The sequence below is a fragment of the Euwallacea fornicatus genome, chromosome 1 (assembly GCF_040115645.1).
Source record: "Euwallacea fornicatus isolate EFF26 chromosome 1, ASM4011564v1, whole genome shotgun sequence".
Classification (NCBI taxonomy): Eukaryota; Metazoa; Arthropoda; class Insecta; order Coleoptera; family Curculionidae; genus Euwallacea; species Euwallacea fornicatus.
The window spans coordinates 4,682,703-4,696,989 of NC_089541.1; the positions used below are offsets into that span (position 1 = coordinate 4,682,703).

The window sequence follows — 14,287 nt, forward strand, 5'->3', positions numbered from 1 at the left end:
TTATTGCTGAATCACCTACTGTAGACCTTCCCTCTTCAAACTTGGAAATTGGTAAATCCACTCGTTGGTCACCACTTATGACACACCGGAACCGCACAGATACCTTTGCAAATATTTGGAACCTTATTCTTAACCACAAGAAACTTCTTTAAGACACAACGCATGCATCACTACCACAATGATGAAAACTGGTTTGTAAAAACCCGACATTGCAGAACTGAGTCGAAAAACTTTCACTTCACCTATGCATCCGTACAATGTAGTTTAAGATGGGCCTTCGTTTTAACAATTCGATTAAAAATTATGAACAATCACTGATTAATTAGTTTAAAATTTTTATCAAAAACGAACAAGTTACTGAAAAGCTTCTCATAATAATAATATAAACAAAAGAATGTTTATTGCTGGCATCCTTGTTGGAAGGACAGTGGTTAATTCCTACAAAAGCGAGTGGTACCGAAATGGTACCGAACAGCGACGGAACCCGCATTGTTGCCGTTTACTTTTAATGATTACGCATGAGAGCCCTGCAAATTGCAGTAGCAAGTGTTACGTATATTAATTGAGATTTTCCCATCCGAAAGCGTCTTCCATGTCATTGCGACTATGCTTAAGTTGTCACTTGCTATAGCCTTATTGATATTCAACTATTATTACATCTAGTTACATAATCATGTTATGCGTCACTTTCACACTTAAAGCTTATTGTTCAATGAACATTTCACCAGCACTTTGTTAAAATGTAGATGACTGGCAACATGTAGAATTCTGCAGAACCTCGTCATTCTTCGTGGGTTTGGAATGATATCAGCCCCGACTTTGGACGCGACCTTTGTTTAAATAAAATTGTCTGCCAGCTTTGTGCTCACTAATTTAATTAAATTGCCATTGCCAATCTGTTGGTACCTTGAAGAAGTATCGAATCAAGCAATCATATCACTTTCCTACTTATTTGAACTAGGACATCCTCGTATTTTGCAACAGACATAATCTTTTCGATTGGTTTTATTAAGTTGCAAAGTGATTTGCACACTAACGAAGTTTCTTAAATTGAAATTTCTCACCTTGCGTCGTCTTCCCATTTCGTCATCTGGCTTGATGAATGGCAACGTACTGCATAACAAACGCATAGAGAAACTTGCGCTTTTACTAGAAAATTCACGACGGCTGTTCTGAATAGTACCATAATTCATGTTAATATGCAGGAAAAGTTTATAAATATTGTGGATTGTGTTCAATTTCTCAACGTTGCTGGTATGAGATGTCATCTCACTAATTATGTGTGTCCGTTTTATAGATTTTCATTAACAGATGATTCATCAATCAAAACCACTGTCGGAATTGCAGTCAACTCGACTGAAGGTGTGATTTTTAACAAAAAAAAAAAACACTGAAAGTTGTTACAAATTTCGATCATATTCAATATGGTTTAGAAATTTACTCTCGACCAAAAAAGCAAAACGAGCTCAGGAATTAAAAAGGGTCAAACGCATCACTTTATTATAGATTTTCATTGTAAAAGCGCTACGTCCAGTTCTACATAAGCCACTAAAGGTATCATCGACCGTCGGACGCCCTGTATATATATGGTGTTCGGTAAAGCAATAGAAAGTTTTCAATAGGAGATAGTTGGCGCATTTTGAATCTACACTGTTTACGGAAAGTCCAGCAACCCTGAAATATCTCGAAAAATATACAATTTATTATAAAATACCTTATATAAACATTGAAGGAGTTTAAAAATTCTACCATTCTGCGGTATTTAGAAACATACAAGGTGCGTCACAAATTAGCAGTGAATCGAAGTTATGTTTTTTTCTTATGGAATGACCAACTTTTTATGACTTTTTCTGATTCACCCTCACATTTGGAATATCTTTCTTTTAATATATTCTATGGTTATGTGTAGGGGTTCAGCAACGATTGCAGGTATGAGAAAAATGATTTTTATTGGTTTAAATGCTTAAAATGTGCAAATGCGACAAATCTGATGATCTAGGATACTATAAATGGCATTATTAGGGGTGTTTTGGGATAGATAATTAATGGGGTGATAAAGCTTGTTTTTCATTAATCTAATCTATCTAGGAATCAGCTTATTTTGCAGTTTGGATAGGACATGGAGGTGAAACAGAGTGGCCACCTAAATCATCCGTCTTGCCGCCCCTTGATTATTTTCTATGGGGCCACTTAAAAACTAAGATGTATAACACGAAATCAGCAGATTTAAATGAGTTAAGAAAAAATTACTCACGATTGCCATCTCATTGCTGTTCCAATGCTGGAACATGTTATTCAGAAACTTTATTGCCATGTAATTCACCGACAAACTGCTTAGGGGACACATTCTGAGCACTTCCTTGAATGAAAATAAGTACATTTATATAAGCGCAATTTCCTTTTTTTTCTTTCGTTCCACAATAGCTGCTGAGTTGCTAGAATTAGCCATAGGACATGTTACAGAGAATGTGCTCAGAAAGCTAGGGTGAATCAGAAAATGTCAAAAAAGTTTGCTATTCCATAAGAAAAAACGTAACTTCAATTCACTGCAATTGTGTGATACACCTTGTATATTTCTGAATGCCGCAGATTAATAGAATTTTTTAACTTTTTCAATTTTTATGTAGAGTATTTTTTTTATAAATTCTATATTTTTCGAGATATTTCAGGATGATCGGACATTTCATTCCCAGTGTTTATAATCATATTAATTCTTATACAAAGTGTCATCGCTTTTGGAATCCCGGCTCTCTTAGATTTTTAGACGAATAAGTAAGTTGATACAACCAACTTCATTTTTTCAATATTGAATACTTAACGCTTTTGGAACTATTTTTCTTTATTTCCTTAAAAGTTAAAATTTTTTTTTAAATGAATGAAATATCATTACAATAATGTAGACAAAGGAACATGTTAAAACACTTTGATTCCAATTTATTCTTCCATTTTAAATAAAATTTTCTCTAATATAGCGCAAGTTCAAAAAGTTTAAAATGTTTTAAAAACTTCTCTATTATACACTCATTCATGTGGGATATAATATTGTGACAAAATTATAGCTCACAAAACTGAAAACAAAAGGAAATACTGCAATAAGAAAATAAGCGGCATTAAATTTAAATAAGTATTAATCATTTTAAAACTTATAGCGCTAGTTGTAAATTAAACAATACTTATATTAATTAATTTTATTTTCAAAGTGAGACACTCCATTTGTAATGCACTTACTTTCCCTGTTTACTTTGCCCTCCCTACTCTTGACTCGTGACCGATATTTTAAAAACGATGATACTTTTATAAGGATAAATATGGTTTAAATTCATAATGACTTCATCTGTCTCTCATTGAAAACTTTCCATTGCTGTACCAAACATTCTGTAGAACTTGATAAAAGTTCACAAATGTGAAATGGAGATGTTTAATTAGGAAGAAAGCAAGAAATAAACAATGTAAAATCTGCAAAATAACTGAGAAAGGACATTGGATATATTTGATAAGTGAACTCATCCGTAGAAATGCTCAATTTTCAGGTAATAATATGAATTTGCTACCGAAAAGTGTTTCTAGCATTAATACAATCATAGTTTTTATTATGATAAAAAATACAGATTCTTATCACTCTGGTCAAGGCAATATGACCACTAATATTATTTCCCAACATCAACTTTGGCCTGACGATTGTTTATTTATCGTTAAATATTATATCCTATCATCAGTAAATCATTCGCATACTGCATTAATGCTAAATGTGGTAAGATTAGTTACAGTTTCAATGAAAATATGTACGTTTAAAAGTTTATTCTGAGTAACGAAAAGAAAAAACACATTATTCGTCCAATTTTCATAAAACTGTAACACACCATCGATTACCGGACACCCTGTATTAAATCGATTTTGTATGTATTGAGCAATCAAATGGAAATGGTCGAAGTGTGGCAAGAAAATCGTTGATTACTAGGCAATTACCAACATAAATCTCCAATTGATACTATTTAATATTGAAATTACATTCAAATTTGCAGATATGTTTCATTTAAGAATATCGTAGTACCGAATCAATAGAAATGTGAATGGCATATTCTATAAATTACTGACACATTTATAAGTGTTGAAATATTGTTATATAATTCAAGAGATAAAGATCCATTTTTCTATTTAATGGAAAAAAATGCGTTTTGAAACTATTGAAAGATAAAATAATCAGTCACCATATTATCAAGAATTCGACGATTGAACGATTCTTTTTGTTCCAATATTTTTCTTTTTAAACTTATATTAGTATTTATATTTACTTCTGATTTAATACGACTGTTCTTTATTAAATATCTAGCTTATTACCAATTATATCCTACCTGGAGGAACAGAATTCCTTTCCTTCAAGTTCTTGGAGAGTTGTTCTCTGAAGTGTCTTGACCAACCTGCTTTTTTGCCCCTGTGCTTTTCTCTTACTCTGCAAAAAAACATAAATACCATCAACAGAAATCGATAACTGGTTAAATAGAGCGCTACCTGCTAATGAATACATTACACATATGCTTATGTCGTCAATTAATGTCTTTCGTACGTGAAGATTAATGTGGGTTTCTCTTCACACCTCATAAAAATTTTTATTTATTCAATTCAATATCAATATAGCAAAATAAGATTTTCTAATCATTCGACTTATAAGAGCAGATCATCACAGTTAAAAATCATTGGAGAATATTCCGTTCTTGAGAATCTTTTGGATCTCGCAATACACTTAACACATTCATTTTAATAAAGTAGCTAATATGCACCGATATACACCGATATCCACTGGGGCTCTATGCTAGAATCTTCAACCAGAAAACTAGAACAGACGTGTTTTGCATACATTAATCACTGATCGGAGATTCCATTGCAAGTACCATGAGCAGACCTTTTCCAATAGAAATTTAAAAAAATGACTATAATGACTTTTATAAACTAAAACTAATAAAATAAACTATAGGACTTTAGCGGTCACCAAAACATTATAGCTTTACGATAATTTTTTGTTCAACACAGGTACGGAATCTGGTCATATTTGAGTAGGCCACACCAACAGACACAAATACGAACCACTTAAAAATAAAACTCTGACAAAGCACTGTTTTGGCTCATGGTTCTCATTGTATTAAATTCAAAGTATATTTTAGATTATTTTAAAAAAGTGTTTTTCCTAAACATACCGAATATTTATATTTATTCAAAATTTCTTCGAATTTGAGATGTTTTATCAGTTTTTTTCCGCTATTCAAACTCTTTTTATATTATATTATTATGCATGAATTCAATTGTTATAAGCTTATCAGTTTTATTTTAATGTATTGTTAATGCTTTTTTACTCAAAAACATTTTCATACTAGTCGTAATAAAAAAATCCCATTCATAATAAATAATCGCAAAACCTTTGAAAAAACAAAAAACGTATCAGATATTCTTAGATACAAAATGTATGAACTACTAACCGGTTATCAACTCGTTTTTAATATATTTCGGTTATTTTCAGAAACCATTACGAAAAGCTCCCCCTCTATTCATTTAATTAATTTCTTACTAATATATCCACTTACACAATAAAAGTATTCTCAATGTCCTCGTTATCGGTAACATCCTCCCACTCATCACTACGTTCCGAAACTCGATCACTAACATCACTAGGAGGTTTGTAATAAGTGTTTTCACTGTTATACTGCCATATGGGCTGACCATACAAACTGTTGGTTTTCTGGTCTGAAGAGAGCACGCTGTCTCTGTTGGAACCACTGTCTGTGGTCAGTTGAGAACCTAAAAATATCAAGAAAATGTTTATAAAAGTTAAGAAATAATTTGTGATAAGAAATGTGGAATATAAAGAGTTTGATGGGTCATTAACACACGAATTTGAGATAAATAATACTTTTAGCATTTCAGAGTTATTAATAACTATCTAAACTAACACCTTCTGTAAAAATGGAAAGTTCGTAATTGTTAATAGTTTGAAATACGTAATTATTTAGATTTTTTTATGGGAAATAATTCCATTTTTCCACATGTACATTTTCAAGAGTCGAAATAACTGAACTGGAGGAAAAGCCTTAACTCAATTTTAAGCATAATTAATTAAATTCGAAAACCACAAATCGCAGGTATCCTTGTCGCTAATGTAAATAATTGTTCCATATCATTCACTGCCAAAATTAATCTCTATAACAATCAAAGTTTGCAACCGGCTTTAGAAAAAACTAGAGATCCATCAAGTGCGATTCTCGTGCAAAGCATTGACAGGCTAAAGTAATTTCCCCAAAATCTGTAAGTTCACTGAGTTCAAGAAGCATGTTTTCAGTCCATTTTTTTCTTTACAACTGAGATCAAAAATTAAATATCATTTCTACATATTGAAGTGTTACTGAAAAACAGAGATTTCACAATAATTGGACAATTCACTTTAAGCACGTGAAAATTGACATACAAATCGTCTGATTACAACACCTTTTTTACATACTTACAAGTCACATTTGTTATCAGCATGACTGTTTTACCACCTTGAATAAGGTATAATGCATTTTAAATGTGTACTAACGCAACTATCAGAAAAATGCCAAACATTGTAAAAATTCTCTAAAAGTATCGTAAATATAAAAATATTTCTTTGGATGCATTCCACGTAAATGAAACAAAAAAAGGGAACAAATCGTACACCAATTAAAATTTATTTTATATACATTATTTTATTGAATTTCCTGATTTAACATTAATTCAATTTACCATTGTCGATAATTTAGATACTCATTTATACGATACTAAATTGACAATTATCACACATTATAAATCTACTGTAACAACGTAGTTTTCTCTAGAAATAATTTGCAATAACAATAGGATTATAATTGGAAGTCTTTAAGTACCCAATAAAATTATCAAAAACTTTTCGGTACCAATTGGAACTTCTAGAATATTTTTAGCGAACTATTAATAGCTTCATATTCATTATAGAAATATTTACTGCATTAATATTTATACACATCAACACTTCTCTCTCTGTTATCAAATCAAAAAGTGCTAGTTTGCCAAAGGTTCTCTTAACGCTAATCATATTTGCACATATTTAGATACGTGGAAACTACTATTGTTTACCGTATATGTACCACAATTTGTGTAAATGTGATAACTACATTCTGTAACTTTCACTTTTAAGGAATCAAACTTACCATAAATGCTCTCGTAGTAGCCCTCCTTCTTTGTATATATTGATTCGTAGCAGTTGTAGACTGTCTCGTCACTCTTCGTGGATTCTATTGTAGACGGTGGGGGTCTTGGAGGCAGCTGTCTCCTCATTGGAATAGGGTCGATCGGGAGGGTTTCGTAGATATTTTCAGTTTCAGGGCTGGAACTCCTGTTTCCGGGCAGCAGATGGCCTATTGGTTCATAACCATCATCGTCCTTGGTGATTTCCTCATAATGTTCTACCTCCGTATCATCGACTTTGAACTTTTCTGAAATTTTAATCATCTCGTACATCTTCTCCTTCTTTGCTCCATCCATCACTAAATCATTCACTGGTTTAGTAATCTCATCGTAGCCCTTAAAGGTTTCCTCATGAGATTCCAAACCGCAAATTTCTTCATATTCTATTAAATCCTCATGAAATTTACATCCTCTAGGAGGTAATATTGGAGATTCTGGAAGAGGCATCTTTCTTTTTATAACTTGAACTTTTGCCACCTCAACTGTCAGTTTGGGAACAAGTTTTGGAGGAATTTCTGGGGGCAGTTTCTTCATTTCTTCAGGAGTATTTGCAGCAGTGTGAAAGATTGTGCTAATGGATGATCTGCTTGAAGTTGAAGAAGGAGATTTATCTCTCCAAAGAAATGAAGAATTTGGTAATGCCGATGAAGCCTTTATTTCTGAGCTGATGTTATCTACTGAAACAGATTTGAGGGAACTTTGGACTTTTTTCATGTTGAGCGTTTCGTACATTGAATCGCACCGCCTTTGCGGGAGTACTGCAGGGATGTTAATGACTTCCACTATGTCTTCCTCAAATTCAGTATTGAGTTCAGTCTTTTTAATCTCACTGTTATGTTCAGAGTCCAAGTTTGTTAGTGATGTGTCAGTTGAAATGGATTTAAATGAGCGAGGCAGAGTTGCAGTTTTGCTGGCCAAGCTCCTAATGAGGGCTGAAGATTTTTCTGGGACAGTCGGTTTGGGTCTTTGAATGTCTGTTTTCTGGGGAAAAGACAAGGAAGACCGTTTCTCGAATTTCTCAATGGCTGCCCTGACTGAAGTTCCATTGGGTGATGTATCTAAAATGTGCAAATTTAAAGTGGTTGGTCTTGGGGGATGCTCAGGTTTCTCAGTAAATTTGGCACGTGTACTCAGCTTCTCACTGTTCTGTTTCTTAACACTAGTTTTCCTAGTTTTTAATATCACAAGGTTCTTAGATTCTAAGTTAGGTTTTGTTTTTACACTAGGCTTGCGTAACACTTTCACACTGTCTTTATGTACTACTGACGGTCTTTTAGTTTCACTGCTCACACTATCACCTCGCTGAATGAGCATCTTCACCTTCTCTTCTTCCCAAAAGCTCCTGCTTTCAACCATCTCGTTGAACTTTTTGGTTAATTCAGCCACAGAGCTCGAAGGTATGTTGGTAACTTTAGGGGCAGACACATTCCTCCTGTGCAATGAGGATTGTTTCTTGATCTTGAAGCTGATTTTCTTACATGGCGCCGACTTCTTGCATTCCTGCACGGACCCCAATAGGGGCTTTACTTCCATCAACTCATCCTCGGATTTGTCGTCGCTCAAAGACTGCTCCAAAAATGCCTTTTTCGATTCGAAAATGCTATCTTTGAGTTTCTGAGAGTGTAAAAACGACTGATTAGAGCGGATATCCTGAAGGACCGGGTAAATATCCACTGTCTGATATGGAATATCAAATATTATGGGGCTGGGCTGCAGCGCGAGTGACTGCTGCCAAGCGACTGTTGATATCTTGGTCTCCATTCTTATCTGGAAAAAATTATCTTTTATTATTAGAGATACCAGATCTGGTGATACGTACCGTAAATACGTCTATAGTAATCACAAAAAATGGCATTTTATTGGGTTTCATTATCTCGGGATTTAAGATTTAATGGTAATTTGCGTTACAATTATGTGGTAGAGAGGATAAGTTTATTTGGTTTAGCGGTATCTTTGTATCATATCTTTAATGTATTTTCCAATAATTTGAGTGTGCAATTTTTGTGATAAATTTTAAATTAAGTTGGAAATATTGAGCAGGCTATTAAATTAATTCGTTAAAAGTTACAACTATGGGACTAATTGATAGACAAAATAAGCGAACAGATAACCAAAGGAACTTGAATTAAGCTTAAAATGAAATTTGGGGTAAACGGAGTCACACAATCAATAACATGATGCAGCGCTTGGAGTGGATTTTCCTCACTGATGAGGGCGTTGTAAAACAAACCAAAGAACCCGTGTAATATATTTTATTCATAAACGGCATTTTATCAACGATCTCGAAAGACTAGATGTAGCAAACAATAGTCGGCATTCCTCGAAAATTGGTATTCGTTTTTGAGAGGAAGGTCCGGAACGTAATATGTCGGGGAGACGACACTTCCTCTCATTTCGCCGACATTGATTAGTGTCTAATTCACTTTAAATGGTGGACAAAATTCCAAGAAACAATGTTCTTCACTTCCTCTAGATCGTTGCATTTTATGTTAATCTGCTACTGGGTTTCTTATAGTCGCGATGCCCACCAGATATTGTGAGTAGGCTACCGTACGGAGCAAACGTATAATTAGAAACAGTGTTCCATTTGGCTTTAATTGAATGCTTTGACAGTGAACGACTAAAATATGAGTTACTAAACATGAAATATCATTTTTTCAAGATGTGCTTAATAGAGTATGCCCTGGAATAATTATGGCGTGGTGGTGGTGGTGGTAGTGGTGGAGGTGGGGTAGGGGGGGGGGCTAACCTAATGGACTAAACCTATTCTTTCTTTTTGCAAAAATATTAAATTTGGCCAAATGACTTTACTAGACGGATCAAGTACATATTAGAATCTATAGAATATTTTCCCTGTGGTCAGATATCGTTTCAAGCCCCCTCCCAAGACTTTCGTTCCTCCATATTTTATTGAAAAATACGAGACAAAACATCCCGGTTTCAGTGTATCGATAGAAAAAAAAATCAGGGTCTGATATTTTGCAAATAACTTAAAACGATGCCAGTTATACAGTGAAGTAGAGAGTGTGAAACAGTTTCTGAATTAAACTGAGAATTCGAGTTTTTAGAAGTAAATGGTTAGTATAGGTGTAGGGAATATTAAAAGGTATGTGACCACATAGAAATTATCAGTGTTTATTGATGTAGATTTTGGTAATCCAGTGGAGCAAATCTATGAGGATATTCTCAGAAGAATTGGACTTAACGACTAAAGAAAACGAAAATTCCAAAATATTACATGATTTCTCAACAGGGTTTCCTTTGAAATTGACACACTCTTCCCAACGATGTTCTATAGCTTCTATACCCTGTTTATAATAAGAAGTTTTGAATATTTTAAAATGGACATCACCCCTTCTTTACTGGCAAATCTCTTTCCACCGAGTGATTTTTTTCTAGTTTAGAAATAGAAAAAAAATCCGAGAGGGTTAAAACTGGCTAACAGGTTGGGTGAAGAAAAAGTTCGAAACTAAGTTGATTGATTTTGGCCTTTCCGATAATGGGCGTGTGGATTGGTGTGTAATCTTGATGAAACAAGATTGTCTTTTTCATCAAATGCGGTAATTTTTTTCCTAATTTTTTCGTTCAAATGCAGCAATAAATTTATATAATATTCTTCGTTTATTGTTTCTATTTCAGAGATATTGTCAATAAAAATGATCCCACGTGCATACCATACAATTGACCTTTTCTGTAGACGGAACGGTTTTCGCCTTTTTTTTGAGCTCATTCTCCCCTATGACTCTATTGACTTATTGTTTGACTGTTCTTTCGTCTCAGATATGAAATGATGGATTCACGTTTTATTCGTGGTTATGAATCGGCGCAAAAACTCAGTTTCATCGCTAAGAAACTTTGCCAAACACTCCCTTGGAACATCACTTCGCTTTTTTGATTCACTTGTGAGTAATCGCAGCACTCATCTTGCGCACAATTTTCTCATATTGAATTGTCCTGTTAATATGCGATGTACTTTTCGAAATGCCTATTTTTCAATACAATTTTGTAGATTTTTATTACAGTTTCTGGAGTGGTCAGATCTGGAGGGTCATGGAGTTGACTAATGTAGAGCTTGCCTTGGCACCTCGTATTATCGCGTTTAAACTCTGCCATTTAAAATTTTACACTTCTCAATGAAGGATCATATTCCCTCAGAGTAGAATCTAGCTGCCTTTTGATGTTGGATAGATTAAGACCTTTTAAATGAAAGTGTTGAATCACGTATCGATGCTCAATTTTTCCCATGTTCACAAAAGCTTTAAAAGCATTCACTAAAAACGGCTCCAAAACAAACACAAATCAATGCAGTACCCTTAAACTTTAAACAAGCTCTTTAGGTTCTTTGCAATAAAGGTAAATTTTTAACAAAAAAATCTATATGTCAGGTCGGGCACTTTTGGGACTATCCTCGTAAATGATTAATATCCTTATAACACATTTTGAATTAAATATCTCATAATTTGTTAGAGCTGTAGGTAAAATTAGAAAAAATAATTGTAACTTTGAAACCCTATAGAATATGACAGACTAGGTAATATGAAAACTTAGAAAAACATGTGGATGAAGTTTGGCCATTAGGTGGAGAGCACTTGGTATATGCTCGAAATGCGTCTTCAAAAAGATAAAAAGAACTACGAAATTGACTAAAAAACTTATCCACCGATTTCATTATTATTTGCTGCATCGATAATTCACGAAAAGCTTTACGTGAAGCTAAATCAAATAAAGCAAGCTTAGAGATAAACACAATTCAATACTCCGGAAATAAAAGTACTTATAAAATGAGTAATTCTCTTTAGTACCTTTCGTCATTACCTCTACGTAGACATTCTACGTAACAATAACAGGCTCATAGCAATATGAGCATTAAAATTGATATCGTAAAGTCCTTATTACCACATTAAATTTATCAGCTTGATTATTAATAACAAATCCCCCTTTAGATGGTAGGTACATAAATGATTCATACTGCACGCTCTGAGGCTTTGTTAAAAATAAGTCAATTTACATAAGATCAATAAACTCTTGAAAGATAACTGGATTCGAACCTCAATTTGTTGACTTCTATTTCTACAGATTGTATAAAGACAGAGATATTACGATTGCATATTGGTTCTGCTGAAGATTACCAATTACAGTTACAGACATTGGTGTGTCGATTTACTTGGTGTAAACGCTTAAAGAATTTCAATAAGAAATTCTTAATGGAGAATTTGTGCAGAACTTTGAACTGATGACGACTTGGTGATTTAACTCTTAGGATCTCAAAAATTGCCAGATAACACAGAAGGCAGGAAAGCTGACCATAACCGCAACACCTGGTTTAGTTTGGAAATGTTGCAATGTTAGGCATACTAATTCGCTTGTTGATAATTCTCAATTATTTATTAAGTTATTGTTTCCGCAAGGCCATTCGCTGTAACGTGAACGTGTCCAAAGTATTAATACCTTGTGTCCGATCGCCTTTGTTTTCTTAATTCTTTCCCCCTTTCCTTACAAACAATGAACACTTATTGTTGAAATTGCTAGTGTTATTGCCTCATTGTGTGGACGGAGTTTTGCAATGCTCATTTACCTAACCCAGCTCATTTTGCTAAGTGTTGAGGAGTTTTTACGGTAAATCGAAGCAACTGAGAGAACTTATTATTTTTATAAAGAAAAAAATTGCGTTAATACGCAATTAGGATTAAATCTTAAAGCACGTGAGACACGTGTAAAATATAGGTATAGCTGGCACCATAGGTACTTTCCAATTTTCTCTGCCATTTTTTTTAGTATGTCAATGGGCGTGGCTCTTTCGGATCGGCCGGACAATTCATAACAAGAATAATTGCACCTGATTCAAATTGCTTACACTTTATCTTTTTATGTGACAAGTATTTGCGGGAGTACCCCGTAATGTGCGTACTTTCGCTCTCTCGTCTGATTTTACTTATGCCAATTATGCGATGGAGCCGTTTTGTAAAAGCACCATAATTGAACGTTTCCAGCACAAGTGTCCGCAATGTTTGGTTTCAATTAGTCCTAATTGACATCGTAGTATACGTTGTAGTAATGTTATAAAAATATGTTAATAGACATTCACTGATTATGGCTATTGTAACAGATATTGTAATTTAGATACGTAGGATAGGAGGCGCTTCTCGTGGTTTTTGTAAATTTGAATTCGCGATTGATCTACATAAAGGTGATCAAACGAATGTCTACGTAAGAAGAGTCAGTAGCTGATGTTTTTGACACTACTTAAGAGAGAAATTATAAAATATTCTGAGAATTAATTATGCAAGAAAAATTAAGTAAATATAGAAAGTATAGTAGAATCCGACTATAAGGAACCTTCAAGGGATGTCACTTGTCGTTCCTTATATGTGGAGATTTGTTATAGGCGACCGAGAAAAAGCGCTTGTTGATTAAAAATTTCTATTTTAACCAAATGCCGAATTATATAATTTTTCGATGTAGTATATAGATATACGATTAAATGAGGAAAAAAAGCAACAACATTTTGAAATAAAATCGACGTTAAGGTAAAACAGAAGTATATAGTTTGACTTTACACCTTGTGAGTTTTCATCATCTTTTAGTTATTTTGTTTTGCGAAAAATCTCTTCAATTTAAACAGTTTTCATTTTCTGGATAAGTCATCTGTTCAAAGTACGTTACGATTTTCAAAGCAAAAAATGTCTCTTGAGCTGCGGGTATTAAAACTTCATCGTTCCCGCCAACTTCCTAGACATCATTCGAACCGTTTTCACCTTGATCATTGGCAGTTATTTGAACAATGTCAATACCATTAACAAATTCAGCAACTTCCATATGTTCATCAGTCATGCCATATTCATTTAAGGTAATTTTCTCAAAATTGGAAATGTGATGGTTTTTTGGCCCAGTCGCTTAAATTTCCAGCAGCATCTTCCGACGATTCGTTATAATCGAACTCAGAGCTCCAAAAAAAAAATGAATACAGTACGTTGTAACCGAGTGTTCATTACACCTGAGTTTGTTATAACTGGATAAGACTATACTAGTTATACCAAATAAGACTTTTACTTTTAAC

The 14,287-nt window shown here is 33.7% G+C and overlaps 2 protein-coding genes across 6 annotated transcripts in view; one reads left to right on the forward strand and one right to left on the reverse strand.

The window, feature by feature from the left end:
• Positions 1 to 14,287, forward strand: part of loj (logjam) — a 180,286-nt gene that overhangs the window by 12,138 nt on the left and 153,861 nt on the right. The window lies entirely within an intron of this gene.
• The window catches only part of Exn (Ephexin), a 30,282-nt gene that overhangs the window by 8,314 nt on the left and 7,681 nt on the right, over positions 1 to 14,287 (reverse strand). For all 5 annotated transcript variants that reach the window (XM_066288425.1, XM_066288433.1, XM_066288405.1 and 2 more), the window contains exons 2-4: positions 7,194 to 8,997; positions 5,577 to 5,790; positions 4,353 to 4,450 (exon numbers count right to left, since the gene is read on the reverse strand). In XM_066288425.1, coding sequence (XP_066144522.1) covers positions 4,353 to 4,450; positions 5,577 to 5,790; positions 7,194 to 8,997 — 2,116 coding nt within the window. The remainder of the gene's footprint in view (positions 1 to 4,352; positions 4,451 to 5,576; positions 5,791 to 7,193; positions 8,998 to 14,287) is intronic.